Below are 19,469 nucleotides of genomic sequence, written 5' to 3'. Positions count from 1 at the left end.
AGTCAGCCGAGGAGATATTCGTACACTAGGGAAGATGCAACCGAAGACAAGGTACAAGGGTTCAGGACAAGACAGGGGATGACAGGGTACTCATCACATGCGACCAAAGACGTCATTTTAGATGAAGGCACGTGAGGTTATGGTGACGCCTTATGTAATCAAGAATTGTAGCTTGTATTCGCTGATGACTCGGGCAATTCCATTGGCCAAGTCCGCCGCTATCAAACAGGCCCCGCCATTATCCTCAACCGTACCTCTTTGGCCCTACGGAGTAACAACTTGAAGCCGTCCAAGCAGCTGTGCAACTAACGGACCAGGAGGTTGCTCACCACCACATCTACGGGAACGTCCCCCCGGCAATACAACTTCTAGCGAAATATTACACTTGGACCAAGGCAAATATGTCTCGGATGAGGAACCGGGGAGACTAAACGACCACTCCCCTTGGAGCTTGCAATCATGGTTCCCACCGACCCTCTGAGGTCGGTCGCGGACGGCTGTGACCATGCCTACCAATCGAGACGGTCCAATCCATCCTGGACTCGCACGAGCGACAGTCACGGCAACATGGTGGACAGGATCAGCAGAGACCCCCCAGGCTGGCGGGAGAGGTTGTTTCTGACGGGCATCGCACGGCGGACGCTGGGGATTAGCTGCCTTCTTCTGACGGTCTTTCTCTGGACCTTGTCCAATTTTCTGAATTCGGTAAGCGTGGAAGCCTTGACTACGTTCTCTCTTTTTGTTTGCTGTTGTGGTCGTTTCTAACCGCGAGACTACGAGCAGTACATCTTTTCCGACAGCACATACGACAAGCCGTTCTTCGTCGTCTACGTTAACACCTCCATCTTTGCGATTGCACTCATCCCGATGCCGGTACGATACCTGTTGCGCCACGGCGCATCTGGCGCTCGGCGGGAACTGTCGCGAGCGTGGCACGAACAGGCTTTGCTGAGCAAGCAGACGGACGTTCACGACCAGGGAGACCAGGACGAAGACGAAACAGCGGGGCAACGGCTGCTTGTCGACGACGAGCCCAATGTCGAGGGTCTCGGTGCCGGCAGGGACACCACGGACATTACGGCTACAGAACCAAACGGGAGGGTGCGAGACGGCTATGTGGGAGATGGGAAGTTGACGTTGCGGGAAACGGCGACTCTCAGCCTCGAGTTCTGCTTGCTGTGGTTCACGGCCAACTACCTCTCGGCAGCGTGTCTGCAGTTCACGAGCGTGGCAAGCGTGACCATCTTGACATCGACGAGCAGCGTGTGGACGCTATTGCTGGGCGCGGCCATGGGGATCGAGAGCTTCACAAGGCGCAAGCTGTTTGGGGTGCTGGCATCGCTGGCCGGGGTGGCCTTGGTGTCGACGTTGAACCTCTCTGGCTCGCGGGACGAGAACAGAGGTTCGTTCCCGCACAAGACGCCGGGAGAACTGGCGGTTGGCGATGCGATGGCGCTATTGAGCGCCGTTATTTACGGAGTATACGTGACGGTTTTGAAGCGCAAGGTGGGCAGCGAGGAGAGGATGGATATGCAGCTGTTCTTCGGGTTGGTGGGGACGTTTAACCTGTTGTTGCTATGGCCCCTTTTCTTCGTCTTTCACTGGACTGGCTTTGAGCGGGTAAGTTGTGCTCTCGAGATAACAGGCCCCGAGGCGAACAGAAAAAAGGAGATGAGAAAAGAGGAACAAAAAAGGTCGAGGACATTGCTGACTCTTTCTACTCGAATAGTTCCAATTGCCGCCCACGGGGACTATATGGGCCATCATCATGGTGAACGCGATCGGATCATTCATAAGCGACATATCGTGGGCGTATGCAATGCTCCTCACGACGCCGTTGGTGGTAACAGTGGGCCTGTCGTTGACGATTCCGCTATCTTTGGTTGGAGAGATGATCCAGTACGGACAGTACTCGACCCTGCTGTACTGGATCGGGGCGGCCGTGGTGGTTGTGTCGTTTCTGTTCATCAACCATGAAAGCCAGGATAATGGAATGGAGGAGGTTGAGGTCGGGGGGGCGATGGGTAGTGAGGATAGATAGCAGGCATGTAAAGGAAGATGACTATGAAAATTATGTTACTGTTCTGTGCCATTAGGTGACTTTTGTTTGGCGGCGGATTTGATACATGTATCATGTGTGGGAATCAGTTTACTTCGCACGAAGTACTTTTGGTGATATATGGTTACTAGGTAGGTATGTACCTATGCTTGCTATCCGTGGTGTTGGCTGATAAGGTACGGTGTCCATACGTGGTACACTCTAACCCCTGTTTAACTGTCTGCGGTGTACTTGCGGATCCAAATAAACCAATAGTATCACGATAATAAGGGGAGTAGAGTACAAGTAGATACATTAAGAGCAGGGGTTTTTCTATATAAAATACAGGGGTTTAGATGTACCAAACCAGGGGGACTCAGTATCCTGTCAATCCACCTTGTAGCTCCTTACCAACGAGCAAGCAACTGACCGCGTCAACAACTTCATAGGAACTGCCTCCCACGCAGGGTACGTTATATACTTCGTACGGCTGCTTTAAGCGTAGGGTTCGTATAGGGGCGTTGTACGTTGTACGTTGCATGTTATAGTTATGTTATTGATTAGGTTATATAAGGCCCGGGTGTGTTAGTATAGGTACGTTTCGAGAGGATTCATTACTTGCCTAATAAGGCAAGTAATGCAAGTACCTTTAACACAATTAAACAGGGGTTATATGGTAGGTACGTACAAAGTCGAGACACCACTGACTAATACTTCATGTTGCCTACCTACCTCAACTATGACATCAAATATGGAAAATCTTAGCGCCGTGGCTCCGTTACTCTCGCCGCTTCTCCACTTCCCAGATACCTGTGCTAGTGCACTAGGCTGCTTTCAACCTGAGACGGAGGAGCTCATGCTAAAGCATTCACCAGCCCAGACGCCCGCGAACCTCCTCCACCTCGAACCTTGAATCCACCATCAAAGCATCTCGACTACCACTCCTGGCAATAAAAATCTTCCCGACCTAGTCGGATAGAAGGAGACTACACCGCGACACACGCTTATATCGTTGCATTCCCGAACCCGAGCAGAACAGAAGCTGCCCAGCCGCCGCCGCTGTCCAAGAATAGGATTGAGCCAGTTGCCCACCATGTCGTCCAGAAAGAAGGTCCTTCTCAAAGTCATTATCCTCGGCGATAGCGGTGTGGGAAAGACGAGTTTGATGAACCAATATGTACGCATCCGCATCCCATCCGACGGACCAGAAAAACACCACGTCGCTCGAGCGACCCCCGTTCGCTGGATCCATACGGTCTTACTGACGCGACTCTGGGGTTCATAGGTCAACAAGAAATTCAGCGCAAGCTACAAGGCGACGATCGGCGCGGACTTTTTAACGCGGGAAGTCCTGGTTGACGACCGACAAGTTACAATGCAGCTCTGGGATACGGCCGGGCAAGAACGCTTCCAGTCTCTAGGCGTCGCTTTCTACCGGGGAGCTGACTGCTGCGTCCTCGTGTACGATGTTAACAACTCCAAGAGCTTCGATGCGTTGGATAGTTGGAGGGACGAGTTTTTGATCCAGGCTTCCCCGCGAGACCCGGACAACTTTCCTTTTGTGAGTGATGTCCCCTGATCGGCACGCCCTGGCTTTTGCTAACTGTGGTCCGCCTGCAGGTTGTGCTTGGAAACAAGATCGATGTTGAGGAGAGCAAGAGAGCGGTAGGTCATCGTCATGAAGCATATCATCTCGTTCAATACATGCGCTGACAATTATGATCTAGATTTCTACTAAGCGCGCAATGGCCTTTTGCCAGTCCAAGGGTGGAATCCCCTACTTTGAGACCAGTGCGAAGGAAGCCATTAATGTTGAGCAGGCCTTTGAGGGTATGTTTGTTTGTTCGTTCCTTTCGCCCGCAGATTCATTGTTACTGATACGTCTGCCATATAGTCATCGCGCGCAATGCATTGGCCCAAGAAGAATCGGAAGAATTCAGCGGCGACTTCCAGGACCCCATCAACATCCATATCGAGAACGACCGTGACGGATGTGCTTGTTAGCGGAGATGATGATGAGCTTGCTGGCAAAGCGACTTGTTGCACGACAGGAGCGGGAGCCTCATAATGGACGTATGCACGGATGGATGGTTGGAACACGGGCGCGCACTTTCTTTCGTCATTACACCACATTCAAATCCAGACGGTCTAGGGTTGCCGGCAGATGTCGGACTTGGATGTAGCATTTTCTTTGTGGTACAGGTTGTTGTTTGGGTGTTCTTCGGTTTTGCGAATTATAATTCTCAGTTCCTCTTGTTTCCCTTTGCTGTCTTTATGCGCAAGGTACTTCGTAGTGCTCTCGGTGCGCCCAGCCACTCTCGTTTTCTCTGTCTTCGCCGCCATGCCAATCTTAAAGCTACCATTTGAACGAAGATAAGGTGTTATTAAAGCCATAGTAACAGTTTGAAATACATTCATAACATTGACAATTTGCAGTGTAAATACCCGAAATAGGTACTTCGTAGGTCAATTCCATTCCAGGTTGTCTTCCATTGTTACGAAGGAGAGGGCGGTCAAGTACATTCAATCAATGTACCTAATGTTAGTGCTAAACAGCTAGTGTCCCTCAAGCAACGGCTACTGTATTGTCGCATGCGCCACATGGACTCGCCTTATTAATAGGTACGAATACAATGTCGCCCTGATGAGGCTGATGAGGAATCCTGACCTGAGCTCGTGGGTTGCATAGCATCCCGTCGTCCCGTCGAGGACATTGATAGAGGTCCAACTGAACGGCCTCCCATCGAACCCACTCAAACGTCTGCCCATGGACCTGGGTCCAGATTGCACCATCCGGCAAACTCATGGCGGATGATCATCTGCTCACCAAGGTCCACGGCCTTAGTGATCTTGAGCTCGCCGGGCTACTCTGTCTCATGAGCCGAGAGCACTGTCTCGTGAGCACAACCCCTGAAGCCTTAGACGACCTAGTCGAAGAGTTACAGCTCGTGAGTTCCCACGAAATGAGAATACACATACCTTCCCGGTCGCAGTCCCTGATGAGAGAAAACAGATAGCTACCCAAACATTCGGCCTACGATGCGCTGTCATCCACTGCCACCCGCAGACCACCCTAGATGACTTCACCTCCGCCATCCTAGTCCCTCAATCCCCGCCCGCCGCCGCCCGCACCAGCTCCCTTTTCCAGTCCCGCCATGCTGACGCCCCCGAATCGTCCTACTTCGCCCCCCGCCCCGACACTCTCACACCCCACACCGCGTCGTTCCGGGCTCCCAGCCCCAGCACCGTCCCTACTACCAACATCATCGCAAACTTCGTCATCGCCAAGAACCTCGACACCGCCCCGAAAGCCGTCCAGATCCAGACCCTCGAACTCCTTCGCACCCGGCGCATCTTCACCCGCACCTCCGTCCAGCAGGCGCCCAAGCAGTTCCTGTGCATCGCTGCCCTGGCCGCCCGCTCGGGGGGCGCTGCCCGCGTCACGCCGCACCTGAACGACTATTTCTATCTCGCGCACTGGCATGATCCGGACCACGGCTTTGCGAACCTCGACGAGGCCGAGTTTGGAGAGGGCACTGTCGGCAGGGGTTCCGAGACAGGCAGCATGGAGAGCGTCGTCAAGAAAAGCTCCTGCAACGGGGAGCCGGCCGTGAGCGACGATCCTCTCCTTAGCGACGTCGTGAGTGATGTTCCCCTCCCCCATTTTTTTCGGAGCTAGGTCTTCAATGGCTGGTTGCTACGTCGAGACAGCTGTACTGATTGTACGACGCAGGATCTCGCAACCCTGGCGAGACTAAGCCAGGAGGTGCAAGTTGACATAGACGTCTTCCGGTATCAGATGAACGTCATCTCGTTTCTACGTATGCACCGGGCGGTACGGAGTGGTGTCAGTCCCACCGCCACAAAGCACTTTGAGCAGCTCATCAAGGCGCTGGCGCCGCTACACGGCCTAAATTACGCTACGCCCGCGCTGGTGGCCCTGGCTCTGAAAAAGACGTATCTACACCGGATACAGGTCGTGCGACCAGAGGAAGAGAGGAGCATACAATGGGGCAGTCAGCTCGAAGCTGTCAAGGCGCTCTTGGAAGACGTAGGACCAGAGGAGGTGATGGACGATGTGCTGGAAATGGTACCAACGCCGTTGTAATTAAGAGGTCGACGCTATGCGTGTTCGACTCAGTATATATCTAGTATGGGCCCAAGACAACTACGCAAGACGGAAGAACGCTCCTCAGGTAGTATCCTATATCACCCTCTCGGTGTCACCGGGATATTATCCAAATCCCACGACCGATTCGTGCCGTTCCGGCCCCTCTGTTTGTGTCCTTTGCCAAGTCATGTCGTGTCAATTGTAGCCACGTCCTCGTCCTGTCATCAGTGTTCGTCTCTGACCTGGCCGTGGTATTGCAAACGCCTATTAATTTCTACACAGCCAAAACACGCATCCATATGAAGTCATCAGAGAATCTTAAACAATTTGGCTGATCTTGCACTCCCAGCCCGAACCAGGAGCCAGAAGGGGGAGACTAGACCACAGTTAGCATGGGAGTACCGCAACGGAATAAAGGCTAGTCGGTCGATATTACTCACCTGGCGCCTAGACACCAACCAAGCTCGTTGCCCTTGATCTTCTTAGCAACCTTGACCTCCCGGTCAATGGGCATTTCATAGCCAGTGTGAAGAAGAGCCATCATGAAGTTGAGGTCAAGGCAATGATCCGGCCGATCCCGGAGCTCCTCAAGTGCCCCGGGAATGGTGGAAAAGAGATCCCACGATTCCTCTCCGCCACAGACAGTGTTCGTGAGGTCGTGCATCTCGCGAAGGGTGAACGAGTCGGGCATGCCGAGAGGCTTGGTGCGGTCGTAGAAGAAGGAAAAGACGTAGACGTCCTCTTGGATGAAAGTCTTGGCTAGGGAGGGCTGGTGGACACCATTAAAGGAGCAAGGGGCCAGTTTGCACTCGGCATCCTTGTGCAGGATCTTCTCGGATAGTGCACGGCACTGAGCGGGAGCTGCGTGGCTGGGGCCCGTCAAGTTGAGGGTGACCGATGCTCCAAGAATGTGGCCTTCCGGCAGCTTGACCTCAGTCACCTTGTTGAAACCGGGGGCAATGCAGGGATGCACGAGCGGTTTCTTGAGCCACTCTCGATCAGAGCCCCTGGACTCAAGAAGCTCGTCCAGGAAGGCGGTGTGGAGGGCATCCCGGGCGGCCATCAGGCCATAGCCGAGATGGGAGTGCTGGTAGAGCTCGAACTTTTGGTCTCCGAAGGAGAGGTCGTATTTGTGATCGCCCTCGGCTAGTTTCTCGTCGGCCAGGCCCTTGAACGTAGGCTCGAAGACGATTTGGGTAGAGCCGCCGCCGAGGTCGAAAACGGCGGCAGTGGGATTTCTGTCGGCACCGCCGATTCTGCCTAGGAGGTAATTCGTGGTGATCCAGGCATACACGCCCTCGTCCGAACCGTCCATGATGGCAACACCGTCCTCTTCCTTGGAGACGACGGGGAATGGATACTTCGTCTCAAGATGGCTGCGAACAGTTTCCAGGATCTTCTCGCTGGCGGCGGGACCGGCGAGGCGCAAGCCAGCGGTCGCTTTGACGGCGACCGGAGTGCAGCCCTTGAGCTTGTCCGGCACAGTCTGCATCGCAACCTCCATGAGTGGGTCGAGAGTCCGGGCGGCAGCTTCGGGGTCGTCCTTGTACTTGCTAAGACCGCCAACGGACTTTTCGGTCATCTTGAATTCCTCATGCTCGAGCTCGGGTGTGGGACCGCAGTTGTTGAATTTATAAACGTGGATGCGAGAGCCTGTGCTGCCGGCGTCGATCATCAATACGTACTGAACAATCGGCTTCGAGCTCGAGCTCGATTTGGTGCATCGATCGGTGCCGTAGGAGGAATCGGCGGGGACCTGGCCAGATGCAGACGAAACTAGACCGGGAGATGGAGGGTCAACTGCAAGTTCGCAAATTCGTCGGCGCTCACATCCCACTTACCTCCATTATACATGTCAACCCCCTTTGGTGAGAGCCAGATGAATCCAAGGACGACGAAGCACAAGATCGCCGCGGTCTTGACCCATCTTGCCTTTTGTGTTTGCGACATGATGACAGCAACTATTCCAGCTAGAAAACTAGGCTTCCGGGCTGGGGCAAATCGGCCTGGCTTTTCGTAAGGATCCCTGGCGTTTCTGATGGTCGGCAGTGTACTAGGCGTTCTACGCATTTGTTGCTCGTCGCCGACGCGGGGGTCCCGGGGGATGAGGGAGAAGTTGGGATCTAGGAAGCGAAGCTTATTGCATTACTCGAAGAGCGTCGGCGGGAAACAAGAGGTAAAGAGCGAAATTTGAAGAAACGTAAGCACGGTGTCCCAAATGCGACACCGTGTATTAAAAGATTGTGTAGTACAAATAGATAGGACGAGGGCGAAGGACAACACAACTCGGGGGGTGAAGGAGGTGAGGATGGAAGAACACGCAGCGATGAAGTGGCACACGAAAATTCCTGGGATCTAAAGTCCAACGCCCCCTGGAACCTGAAAGCGGCAATCCCAATCTGGGCATCTACCAATGAGGTGGGGCGTAGAAACCAGGGGAGCCCCTTGGGAAGTATTTCGAGTCGTGCTGTAAGTTGTAACTTGTAACCAGTACCAGTGTCAAAGAATCAGGTTCAATACGGAGTACCTACATGCAAATACAACGTACACACACGGTACCTACTAATTATTTCCTTCGCGAAACAGGGACAAAGCAAGGTGTCGTTATGTCGTTATTAGTGTTAAAATCTACCGTACTCGTAGGAACGCCTACTTCGTATGGCCATGGAGAGTGCCAGAGACATAAGCCGCGACATACCTAGAACGCATGTCAATAGTCAACCTCACCAAAAGTTGGCCCAAATTTGAACCGAGTGCTGGCTACCTTAACCCGCTGTGCAGAGGTCGAGCGAGCCTCTCTATACTCACTCTGAGGCCACCAAAGCGAGGGTGGTGGGATGGTTCCAGCGCTTAGGCAAAACTCCCGCGGGCGACACACTCATTCTTATGTAGCTGATCAGATCAGGATCCTAATTCTGGCTGAATTTAACTTCGTCGTGGAAGGCATACATTGAGAAACTAAGACAGCCTGCGAGTTACTGTGGCTTACGTCTCGAGTTGAGTGCTGCGTATCTGGTCGCGTCTTTGGATTTTGGGGCGTGGGCATTTGGCATTTGGCTTTCGTTTTTATCGATCTTTGTTATTGTTAGGCAATGGAAAGATCATTGATGGCTTTGCCAGCCTGTAAGACGCTTGCGTGTGGACTATAAAGGTCGTGTCAAGCCTGGCATCCTCGATCGCGCTTCCTACTCCCCGTTCTACTCCTTCAAACAAGTGACTGCAATAGCAAGCCAACGGCTTGTGCTGAATCAAATCGTAACAGGGTGTCAAAAGACCAATGATGACAGGCTTCCGAACCGCAGGCGGCATCACGTTCTGATCGGCGGAATTGAACTGAGATCTTATTGATTCACCTGGGCATGATCAAGTGATGCATGAAGGACGCGGTTCTGCGAAGAATTGCTGATTGATTTAACGTGGATTCTTGAGCAGATGAAATCCAAGCGTGTATTTATTCTATATCTAGGGGGAGACGATAACAGAAACGAGGCAAATTAAAGGACATGGGTGCCGTCCTTCTCTTGTACGAGCTGACAGTGAGCGGCAAACTTATTCTACTCCAGAAGGCAAGAAGAATCAAGGCGTTAGTTGCCACATTATAAAAAGGGAGATCCTAGAAGGATATCACGATAGATCGAGCGGCGAACTAATTACGTTGCGAGTTCATACCGTAATACGTGCTGAAAGTCCTCCCTTTACGCGATTGCTCTGGGACAGGGAAATACCCCGTGATGCGAGTGGTGATGCTGACTAATTCTCTTAATTCCAGCATAGTTCGCAGTACTTTGTACACAGTGACATAACAGTCGTCGCCACGGTGTCGGCGTCGTCGTCGTCGTCCAGCTGCTGCCTCGAGGGGTTTGGTTTAGGAGCAACTTACATCCGTGTAAGCTCCCTGCTTCAACTACCGTACTCTGGCAAACAGAAAATAGAGCCTTGCCTTGTCTGTATTAAAACGGAAACTAGATATACCCCTTTCTTGATCCCCCAGCCTTCTCCGCGGGCGTCACTGGCACTCTCCGTCGACCCTCATCCATCTACGACGAAGAGTTAGAAGTGCTAAGCAGCGTCTCTCGTCATGGAGGTCCAACTACTCGTGTATGACTTATCCCAGGGGCTCGCACGTCAGCTGTCCGAAGGGCTCCTAGGCTTCCGGCTGGATGCGATCTACCACACTTCGGTTCTGCTAGACGGACTCGAGTATGTGTATGACGGCGGCATAATTGCTATTGCACCTGGATCATCTCATCTCGGACAACCAATGCAAAGAATACCGCTCGGAGCCACAGAGTTACCCATGGATGTGATTGTGGAATATTTAGACTCGTTGCGGCCCATCTTCACGGCAGAGGTATGTCGTGATCCCGGCTCACCCAAATCTCGACTCGTCGACGAATAATGAAAACGTAGCTCACACACCCCAGCGATATGACTTGTGGACGCACAACTGCAACAACTTTACCGACTCGTTCGTCAAATTTCTGGTCGGAAAAGGCATACCGGATCATATCATCAATATGCCACGAGCCGTCCTGGACTCTCCCATGGGCAGAATGCTCATGCCCCAACTCAACCAGACGATCAACGCCACCAGGCGGAGCGGGTCAATCCTGGGGATTCAGCAAAACGGTGCCGCCACGGCAAACAGCACACCAACCTCTTCTCAACCGCAGCCGTCATCTACCGTGAGAATCGCGAGCAACTTGCGAGAACTCAACGCCGCCCTCGAGTCAGCCGAGAAGTCTTGCGCGGTGATATTTTTCACCTCGGCGACCTGCCCACCATGCAGAACACTATATCCATTATACGACGAACTAGCCGCCGAAACAGCAGGCAAGGCCGTCCTCGTCAAGGTCGACATCTCCCATGCTCGGGATGTGGGTAACCATTTCTCTGTACGGGCAACGCCGACGTTCGTGACCTTCCTACGCGGCGAAAAGGAGAATCAATGGAGCGGAGCAGACCCGGCTGCCCTGCGTGGCAATGTCCAGCTTTTGGTCCAAATGGCATGGCCACGACATCCTCACGAGTCGCTACACCTGCCGAGCTTTGCGCACCCCACCAGCAAGCCAGTTCTGTTCTCCAAAGTGCCGCCAATGCAGAAGCTTCTGGCGAAAATGGGAAACACAGCAAAAGAGCCGGGCGTCCAGGCGCTCAAACACTTTGTGGAGGTCCGCGCAGAACAGGGGCCGGCCGAAGCAGTATTGCCCGATATGGACCAGCTTGCGACCTTGCTGCAAGGAGCAGCCGCGTCGTCCCCGCCAGACAGTCTTTTCGCTTTAGTTGACCTCTTCCGATGTGCCGTTCTCGACCCACGGATAAGTGGCTATTATGCGGAAGAGAAGGGACACGCGACTGCCACTTCCCTGCTCAAAGCGGTCAATGCGAACAAGAATTGCCCTTATGCGCTTCGCCTAGTGACGTTGCAGATGGCCTGCAATCTGTTCTCGTCTCCTCTGTATGCAGACGAGATTGCCCAAAATGAAGTCATCAGGACCCCTATTGTCCAGTTGATATCGTCTAGTTTCTTGGACGACAACCACAGTAGTGTCAGGGTCGCGTCGGCGTCCCTCATGTTCAACGTGGCCTTGGCGAACGGTAAGGCCCGAAGGGAAAGGTCGGTCGAAGAGCTGCCGGAGGGTGACCAAGTAGAACTTGCCGCATCCGTGTTGGAGGCCATCGGACAGGAAGAAGCATCGCCGGAAGCTCTACAAGGCATGTTGCTCGGGCTGGGATACCTCGTGTATAGCGCATCCCTGGAAGGGGAGTTGGCCGACTTGTTGCGAGCGATGGACGCCGAGGATACCGTCCTCGCGAAACAAAAGTCGTTCCCGGAGGAAAAGCTGGTGACAGAGGTGGGTAGGGAGCTCTTGGGAAAGGGGCTGAGGCGGCCATAGAAGCATCGGGGTGACAATGGGCGTGTTTACTTGGGTGCACCGCATTTAAGCGGGCTGCGTGACCGACGACAGCCAGCTAGCGATATTTGTTCCTTCTCGTACCGGTACCTTCGGTCTGTACAACGTACTTAGGCACGTACCCGTCACACCGAGAGAGTCTGACTGACTGCTTATCCACAGGTAGAAAAATAAACAACATCTCCAGCAATCTGCATTTTCGACTTTTCCACAATATCCACTAAGCGAACGTCATATACATACTTGTTTAAAACGAGGAAGAAACTTGTCTAATCTCATCGGCGACGGAAGTCACTCATTTTCCTTACCGTGAGTTTCTCCGTCTTCTGGTACCAGCTGCCGCCAGCTTGATTCGGCAAGTGCATTCTATACGTTGTATTTTCTGGTCGATCTGGCAACGGCGACCCACCAACCCAACGGCTCCCGATTGGGCAAGGAAGTAAACACCGACAGGGGTCGTCGAGATCACCCATGTCGAGAAGGAGCTTGGAATGGGGACATTGTGGGCATTCCAACGTCAACGCTTCCGCGAAGTCCTCGACGACATCACCGAAACACTGTTGGAGATGGCTCTCGATTCGCGACTGATGCCCGCCCACGCAAGCCCCGCCTCCCCTCCTGAACTCCGGATCGTTCGGTCCTCCGCTTCGACTCCTTCCCTACGATCTCGCGATGGAACGCTTCCACCACACCTCAGGATGGATGGCGGAGGCAATGTTCGAGTCGTCGTCCGCGTGCGGAAATTTCTTCCCAGGGGTAGGTCTCGCTCTGTTGATTTTCTTTCCCAGGTTTATGGGAATGGTATCATGGGAGAGACGAACGTGAGGGAGCGAGTGACTGACGACGAGATGGACATGGTATAGAAATTCAACGCGGTGCACAATGCCTTATTCGGATGGATCCCATTACCCAACAGACTACCTTGCTCATACCGGACGACCTTGACCCAGCAAATGCCAAGACAAGATCACGAAAGGTGATTGAGGAGAAGAAGTTCACCTTTGACAACTCGTTCTGGAGCCACGATGGCGAGGACGAGCACTATGCGACCCAGGAAGACATCTACAACAGCCTCGGGGAGGAGTTCCTCGACCATAATTTCGAGGGCTACCACACTTGTATCTTCGCCTACGGCCAGACCGGTTCGGGCAAGAGCTACACCATGATGGGGACGGCCGACGAGCCGGGCCTCATCCCCCGCACATGCGAGGACCTTTTCGAGCGTATTGAGGCGGCCCAAAACGAGACGCCCAACATCTCCTACAACGTCAGAGTGTCCTACTTTGAGGTATACAACGAACACGTGCGGGATCTGCTCGTCCCCGTGGTGCCGAACCAGCCACCTTATTACCTCAAGATCCGCGAGTCGCCCACCGAGGGACCCTATGTCAAGGACCTGACCGAGGTTCCCGTCCGTAGCCTCAACGAGATCTTGCGGTACATGACAATAGGCGACGCGTCGCGCACCACGGCGAGCACCAAGATGAATGACACGAGCAGCCGCAGCCACGCGGTGTTCACCATCATGCTCAAGCAGATCCAGCACGACATGGACACGGACGAGACGACGGAACGGAGTTCGCGCATCAGGCTGGTGGACCTCGCGGGAAGCGAACGAGCCAAGTCGACAGAGGCCACGGGGCAGCGGCTTCGCGAGGGGAGCAACATCAACAAGTCGCTGACGACGCTCGGGCGGGTGATAGGAGCACTCGCCGACGCCAAACACAACGCGCGCAAGCGCAACAGGGACGTGGTCCCGTACCGCGACTCGATCCTGACGTGGCTCCTCAAGGACTCGCTGGGTGGCAATAGCAAGACGGCCATGATCGCGTGCATCGCGCCCTCGGACTACGAGGAGACACTGTCGACGCTCCGGTACGCCGACCAGGCCAAGCGGATCCGCACGCGCGCGGTGGTCAACCAGGACCACGTGTCGGCGGCGCAGCGTGATGCGCAGATTGAGGAGATGGCCGAGGAGATCCGCATGCTGCAGCTGTCCGTGTCGGAATCGCGACGGCGGGAGAAGGACTCGACCAAGGACCAGGAGGAGAAACTGGAGGAGTATCAGAAGAGCGTGGCGGCCATGCAACGCATGATGGAGGAGCGGACCCTTGTGGCGGAGGGCAAGATCCGGAGCCTGCAGACGGAGAACGAAGCGCTCCGGCTGCACCTCAAGCTGGCCCTGGATAGCCTGAAGAACCCGATCCCCCCGGTGAAAGTCACGTCCCCGGAGCCAGGGTCAGGTGACAAGGACAGGGGCATCGACGACGGGGACAAGGAGAACGAGGACGACGCGACGTCGTACGACGGGGACTCGGACAGCACGGCATGCGCTTCGGAGCCCGGCGGAGACGACGACATGGAGGACTACATGAAGGACCTGCTCAATGACCTCGGAATGTTCAGGAGAAAGATTGGAGACGACATGGGAAGGTGGGCGAGGGATTTCGACAACAGGGCGCCCTTGGGGGAGAAAATTAACATCTGAAGAGAGGGAGAGGAAAGTGGCGTTGGCTGCCATGGGGGGTAAGAAGGGCCATGTCGAGAGGAGAAAACGCCAAAGTATCCGTTTTCAGTAGCGTGGTGTTCTCTGGAGTTTTTCATAGGTCTGTATAGGAGCTCTTGGACATGAATAAGGATGTACGCTGGGCCTTCGGCGGATAAATTGTCTCGTGCCTGGTAGGACAGTGACCAGACTGGAAATGGGATGGAGCTTGATCATCGCCTTGCTCATCCAGGCTCATAGGTTGACTTTGTGAATCAGTGCCTGGTTTCCACCATGGGTAGTCGGATTTTCAAACTTGGGTTGTCTAGGCTCTCTACCTTGTAGAGTGGTAATGCAACTTTCCTATCCTCCATCACATCATCCAAGGCAGGCAACCTACATGATCCGGATCAATCGCGGCGGTCTCTGTTCTTTGGGCATGTTTCAAAGTATCGGTAGGATCTGGACGAGACGGCTAGAGAAGCGAATTCTGGAGCATCTATTCACATGAAACGGTCCTCAAGCTTGCCTGGGCCCGTTTACCAAGGTACGGGGTACGTATGTACATAGTTGATCTTCAGGGGGCGGGGCATCGGTGGAGGTAGCCAGTGGCGGGGTTTGGGTTACCTACCACTGGAAGTAGGTACTCAGCATGTACAAGTACCAAGATTGAAGACTCGGTCAGTCTTGTTGTTTGATCGAGAAAAGAGAATTCAAAAGTGTCAGATATTATATAAACATTTCTCGGACTCTTTTATTTCGTTGTAAAGAAAAACCGTCTCGTCATATTCCCCCTGAACGTTTGACGATTGGACAAAGTGACGACCCTAAGCCAGATGCATGTCAGGGGACATCGAACACCGAGCCGTTGAGACAAAGGAGTGGTCACTCTCCAGCTTCCCCAACTCTTGCAAGCTCCGTCCGTGTCCAACCAACCCCTCAACCCCTCGTTTCTTCTCCCTTGTGGATGCCACCGCCGCTGTGATGCCCCTTGTCCAAGTATAGTCGAGTCCCGTCCATCATGTGGCCGTACTTATGTATGCCTCATTGGACAGGGGAGGTCTAAGCTGCAGGTCCATCCGTGCTTATTGATTGTACGGTACATTTCCCCTGATTCTTTTCCCTCTGCATCCCGCCAAACATCGTCATCTATCCCAGCCAAGTGCGACAAAATAAACAACGCGACACTTAGACGTCTACCATTGTCCAGCTCACCAACATCAAATCCTCGAGAGAGCCTTCTATTCCAGGTCCACCGTGTCTTCTTCCCTTTGCCGAACGTTGTTGGCCTTTGAAACTCGAACCCAAACCCCAAGAACCCCTCCCCATCATCAACCCAACCGGCCGACCGTCCGCCATGGCTGCTAGGCCATCTCTATTCACCAGGGACCTGTCGGGCCTGTCCCAGAGCTCCGGACCCAACGCTGCAAATATCAGCTCCCCTGCCGAACAACGCGATGATGCAAAGCGCAACTTCCTGAAGGCTATGCGGCCTCTGCCTACCCAGCACTATTGGAATGTCTATTTCGACAAGTGAGTTCAATCCCTTCTACCACCGGGCCCCCTTCACAAATCTATCTCCCCACCTCGAGGGTACCACACTCAGGAAGCTCCTTCATACCGAAAGAACCGTTACGGGGCTCGAAGGGACTGGGCTGGACTTACATGCTGACTTTTCCCTCTTTTCGCATAGGCAGTCAAAGGACCACAAAACAAGTGAAGAGGAGTACAAGGTCGAATTAGAACGGCTCGGCGACCAAATCGAATCAGTCCAGGATTTCTGGAAGTACAACAACAACACCCCCGTCGAGCAGATCAAGACACGCGAGTCCATCTACCTCTTCAAGCAGGGTTTCAGGCCCGTCTGGGAAGACCGCCGGAACATCAACGGCGGTGCCTGGAGCTTTCGCGTGCCCAAGGCCATTGGTCCCGATGTCTGGAATCACGTTCAGCTGCTGGCGATCGGGGAAGAACTGCAGAGTGCCCTCGACAATGGTATGTTGCCTCCCCTGTTCCCCCGGTCGACGTGTCGGAACCCATGGGATGAGTTGGCGGGCCTAGACGGCTTCCTGACTGACAATGGCCCACAGACGACCAGATCTGCGGTGTCGGCTTTTCTGTCCGCTTCAACTCGCATCTCATCTCCGTCTGGCATCGCGATTCGTCCAAGAAGAAATCTATTGACGGTATCCTAACCTGCGTCACCGAGAAGTTGCCCGCTGAGCTACAGCCCAAGCCGGAGAATGCCTTTTACAAGCGCCACCAGGATCATGCTGGTTTCAACCCGCCCCCAGAGCTCCGGGCTGTCCTGGATTCACAGAAAAGGGCGGAGGAAAGGGAGAAGGAAAAGGCTGCCGCAGCGGCTGTAGGGGCGGTAGATGGACCTGCCTAGAGAGGGCCAGGCCGCATACAAGATGGATGATGGGGAAGTCACTGGCGGGGACGGTTTTGTTGCATTTTCCAAGGGCGCGTTTCAGCGTTATATAAACCATTTGGGTGGGTGGCCACCATATCCCGTGTCAGGAGAACATCGGGCCAAGTTGATACTGTTGCGAGAACACGGGGAGTTGAATAGAACCGGGAATGAGACGCACGGCTGCACGGGCGGTCCTCTGTTACAATTTTCGCTCTAGTTGAGGGGCTGATGCCGACCAGCTAGTCAACTTGATAGAACACAATCCATTTTCGTCATGGGACAAGATGTCTCGAACCAAACGTCGATTTTACTCAGTACCGCCCAATCTAGATGCCTATATGTAGTTGTTGTACGTCAATGGGCGGTTGTACCTCCCTTAAATGATACAAGCCGGAAAACAAAAAGGAAAGAATAAAGCAGTCTCCTTTCGACGCCATGCTCCTATGCAAATGACCATCCGTCACGGGTATCGTATCCTCCAAACTCCAGAACCTCCCCACCCAACCGCAAAGAAACCAGATCCTAAAGACAATGCGAAGAAAACGGGAATGCCGAGTTACTTCCAGACGCCGGCGCGGCGCATGACATCCTCAAACTCTTCCCTGGCCACGCCAGCCTGCACGCCAGCGCCGGCATTCGCCTCGAGGATCATGTCTCGCAAGACGTCGTCGCCCACATCCTCCTTCAGCACGGCCGCGACCCTCTTCAAGTCGCCCAGGGTGATGACGCCGTCCCTCGATGCCCTCGCCCTGGCCCTCGTGCTCGCCTTTTCCTTGCCCTTGCCGGTGATATCATAATCGTCGTCGTCGTCCTCGTCGTAGTCGTCCTCATCGTCCTCCGCATGTCCCAAGTCGTAGTCGTGACCCGTTCCGCGACCGCCCCTGAAAAGCGCAAACGCCTCCTCGACCTCCCTCGCAAAGGCCTCTTCGTCTTCGTCCTCGTCGACGCGGGCGTGGTATTTGAGCGCGCAGACCGCGAAGAAGTCCTCGTAGCGCGCGTACCCTTCGCCGTCCGGGTCGAGGATGGAGATGAACTCGGCCTGTTCGGCGCGGGACGACGGTGGGATGCCCAGCGCAATGAGCGCCGAGCGGACTTCGGACGTCGGGATCACGCCGTGCTTGTGTCCCGGCTGCGGTTCCGCGAAAAGCGTAAAGGCCTCGTGGATCTCGGCTTCTTCGCGGCCTGTTAGGCCGTGTTCTTTCGCCAGGGCAGACGGCCGCTTCGATACCGTCGTTGTTTTGTTCGTTGATGTCGAGGCGCTCTTCCCGGATCTGCGTTTGGCAGGCTGGTTGAGAGTATGTTAGCATGCGACGACATTGGGAGGGTGGGGGATTGGAGATCAAGAGATTGAGTACCATTTTGAACTCAGGTTTCACGGATTATGTTGAGGACTGGTAGGATTTGTCTGACGATGGACGCGTTGCAGATCTGCTTTGTCCTGGGGCGTCGCCGGTTTGGCCTGAGAGAGCTGGCGAGCTGAGGCCAAAGACGTTGAAGCACCAATCGCGTTGAGAACGCAAGACCAGGTCGGGATTGATTGTTCCGATAAAGTGGTGATGGTGAAGAGTGTAAAATACGGATCAATTCCCGGTCCGTTACTGCCCATTCTACTGTGCATCTCGCTTACTATTCACACTGTATTTTCTAGGCATATCTTGGTCGCTAAAAAATCCTTCGTCTATTCTAAAGCTCTTCCATCTTCCCTCACATCAACCCTCAACCTGATCCGGAATCACGATGGTTATTATCACCGACTGTTGGCGCCATCTCTCCCTGCTATAGTTTAGCAACCGGTGTCCCATCTTCCACGACAAGTTCATCGGTGTGGATCAATGCTCAAAATTGAGCATACGCGCAACCTCCGGAAACCTTTGCCAACATGATGAATGTTGCAAAGTATTCCTAAGAATGGCTACCCTGTCGCTTGATGATATCAGTTGTCCCTCAAATTCCAGACGGGTCATCGTGATGTTTATGCAATCTTTCTCGAATCCATGTAGGATTCTCCCGCTTCTGCAATTGCTAGAGCTTGCCGCCTCAGTTACCTACAGCGCGCGAGTGTGGACGGTGAAGCAATATTAAAAACCGCTGCGTTTGTCGTTTCATTACGTCGCGCAGTCCGCCAGCTATTTCGGCTGTTCCACCCTATCTGCATTCAGTGGTTTGGTGGTGGTGCTTGTCGGGACATCCTTTGCCGTATCTTGACTGTTGACTGATTTGTGTCTTGCTGTTCCATTTCTCCGTCCTTTGGCCTCAGTCCACCAGGGTTTATCCCATATAAATAAACTTTATATACAGACATACAATTTCACATTCAACGTGCCACAACTTGCCTCGGTGTCTGGCTGTTCTTGGACTATCTACACTAGGCCAACGGGGAGTCCTGAACACTTCAGTCGAGATGGCCGCTATGCAGCGGGCCTATTTAACCGTTATCTAATTCATCCAATTCGTGTCTGTTGAATCTGGCCCATATGGTATTCATCCTAAATCTTAGACTCCGG

General features: G+C 53.8%; 7 protein-coding genes across 7 annotated transcripts; 5 read left to right on the top strand and 2 right to left on the bottom strand.

The window, feature by feature from the left end:
* The first annotated feature begins 256 nt into the window (after window positions 1-256).
* Window positions 257-2,128, top strand: ACRALDRAFT_1059665 (uncharacterized protein). Its single transcript, XM_071016078.1, has 3 exons — window positions 257-705; window positions 784-1,620; window positions 1,730-2,128. Exons 1-3 carry the CDS (start codon window positions 460-462, stop codon window positions 2,039-2,041), a joined length of 1,395 nt encoding a protein of 464 aa, XP_070879565.1. The 5' UTR covers window positions 257-459; the 3' UTR covers window positions 2,042-2,128.
* A 756-nt stretch (window positions 2,129-2,884) lies between these two features.
* ACRALDRAFT_1046289 (uncharacterized protein) lies at window positions 2,885-4,475 on the top strand. The gene is made up of 5 exons (XM_071015444.1): window positions 2,885-3,215; window positions 3,324-3,599; window positions 3,659-3,703; window positions 3,766-3,868; window positions 3,933-4,475. Exons 1-5 carry the CDS (start codon window positions 3,132-3,134, stop codon window positions 4,040-4,042), a joined length of 618 nt encoding a protein of 205 aa, XP_070879564.1. The 5' UTR covers window positions 2,885-3,131; the 3' UTR covers window positions 4,043-4,475.
* A 367-nt stretch (window positions 4,476-4,842) lies between these two features.
* Window positions 4,843-6,146, top strand: ACRALDRAFT_2024503 (uncharacterized protein; the record flags this gene model as incomplete). Its single annotated transcript, XM_071020227.1, has 3 exons — window positions 4,843-4,986; window positions 5,052-5,678; window positions 5,772-6,146. 3 exons carry the CDS (start codon window positions 4,843-4,845, stop codon window positions 6,144-6,146), a joined length of 1,146 nt encoding a protein of 381 aa, XP_070879563.1.
* A 321-nt stretch (window positions 6,147-6,467) lies between these two features.
* On the bottom strand, window positions 6,468-8,219 carry ACRALDRAFT_2096409 (uncharacterized protein; the record flags this gene model as incomplete). The annotated part of the gene is made up of 3 exons (XM_071022783.1): window positions 6,468-6,525; window positions 6,590-7,949; window positions 7,991-8,219. 3 exons carry the CDS (start codon window positions 8,217-8,219, stop codon window positions 6,468-6,470), a joined length of 1,647 nt encoding a protein of 548 aa, XP_070879562.1.
* A 2,191-nt stretch (window positions 8,220-10,410) lies between these two features.
* Window positions 10,411-14,552, top strand: ACRALDRAFT_1073650 (uncharacterized protein; the record flags this gene model as incomplete). The annotated part of the gene is made up of 5 exons (XM_071018128.1): window positions 10,411-10,500; window positions 10,574-12,008; window positions 12,599-12,820; window positions 12,928-14,177; window positions 14,208-14,552. The coding sequence occupies 5 exons, from the start codon at window positions 10,411-10,413 to the stop codon at window positions 14,550-14,552; spliced, it is 3,342 nt and encodes a 1,113-aa protein (XP_070879561.1).
* Window positions 14,553-15,906: 1,354 nt separating this feature from the next.
* Window positions 15,907-16,941, top strand: ACRALDRAFT_2094933 (uncharacterized protein; the record flags this gene model as incomplete). The annotated part of the gene is made up of 3 exons (XM_071022698.1): window positions 15,907-16,082; window positions 16,243-16,544; window positions 16,640-16,941. The coding sequence occupies 3 exons, from the start codon at window positions 15,907-15,909 to the stop codon at window positions 16,939-16,941; spliced, it is 780 nt and encodes a 259-aa protein (XP_070879560.1).
* Window positions 16,942-17,521: 580 nt separating this feature from the next.
* ACRALDRAFT_2024498 (uncharacterized protein) lies at window positions 17,522-18,323 on the bottom strand (the record flags this gene model as incomplete). Its single annotated transcript, XM_071020226.1, has 2 exons — window positions 17,522-18,250; window positions 18,321-18,323. 2 exons carry the CDS (start codon window positions 18,321-18,323, stop codon window positions 17,522-17,524), a joined length of 732 nt encoding a protein of 243 aa, XP_070879559.1.
* Between the last annotated feature and the right edge of the window lie 1,146 nt (window positions 18,324-19,469).

Source organism: Sodiomyces alcalophilus (assembly GCF_042370955.1).
Source record: "Sodiomyces alcalophilus JCM 7366 unplaced genomic scaffold ACRALscaffold_1, whole genome shotgun sequence".
NCBI classification, from domain to species: Eukaryota; Fungi; Ascomycota; class Sordariomycetes; order Glomerellales; family Plectosphaerellaceae; genus Sodiomyces; species Sodiomyces alcalophilus.
Note: the sequence above shows the minus strand (reverse complement) of the source record. Positions and strands in the feature narration are given on the sequence as shown.

Coding starts and splice junctions, on each gene's coding strand:
- ACRALDRAFT_1059665 (XM_071016078.1), top strand. CDS start 460: ATGGTTCCCACCGACCCTCTGAGGTCGGTCGCGGACGGCTGTGACCAT. Junction 706..783: donor TGTCCAATTTTCTGAATTCG/GTAAGCGTGGAA, acceptor GACTACGAGCAG/TACATCTTTTCCGACAGCAC. Junction 1,621..1,729: donor ACTGGACTGGCTTTGAGCGG/GTAAGTTGTGCT, acceptor CTACTCGAATAG/TTCCAATTGCCGCCCACGGG.
- ACRALDRAFT_1046289 (XM_071015444.1), top strand. CDS start 3,132: ATGTCGTCCAGAAAGAAGGTCCTTCTCAAAGTCATTATCCTCGGCGAT. Junction 3,216..3,323: donor CGAGTTTGATGAACCAATAT/GTACGCATCCGC, acceptor TGGGGTTCATAG/GTCAACAAGAAATTCAGCGC. Junction 3,869..3,932: donor TGTTGAGCAGGCCTTTGAGG/GTATGTTTGTTT, acceptor TCTGCCATATAG/TCATCGCGCGCAATGCATTG.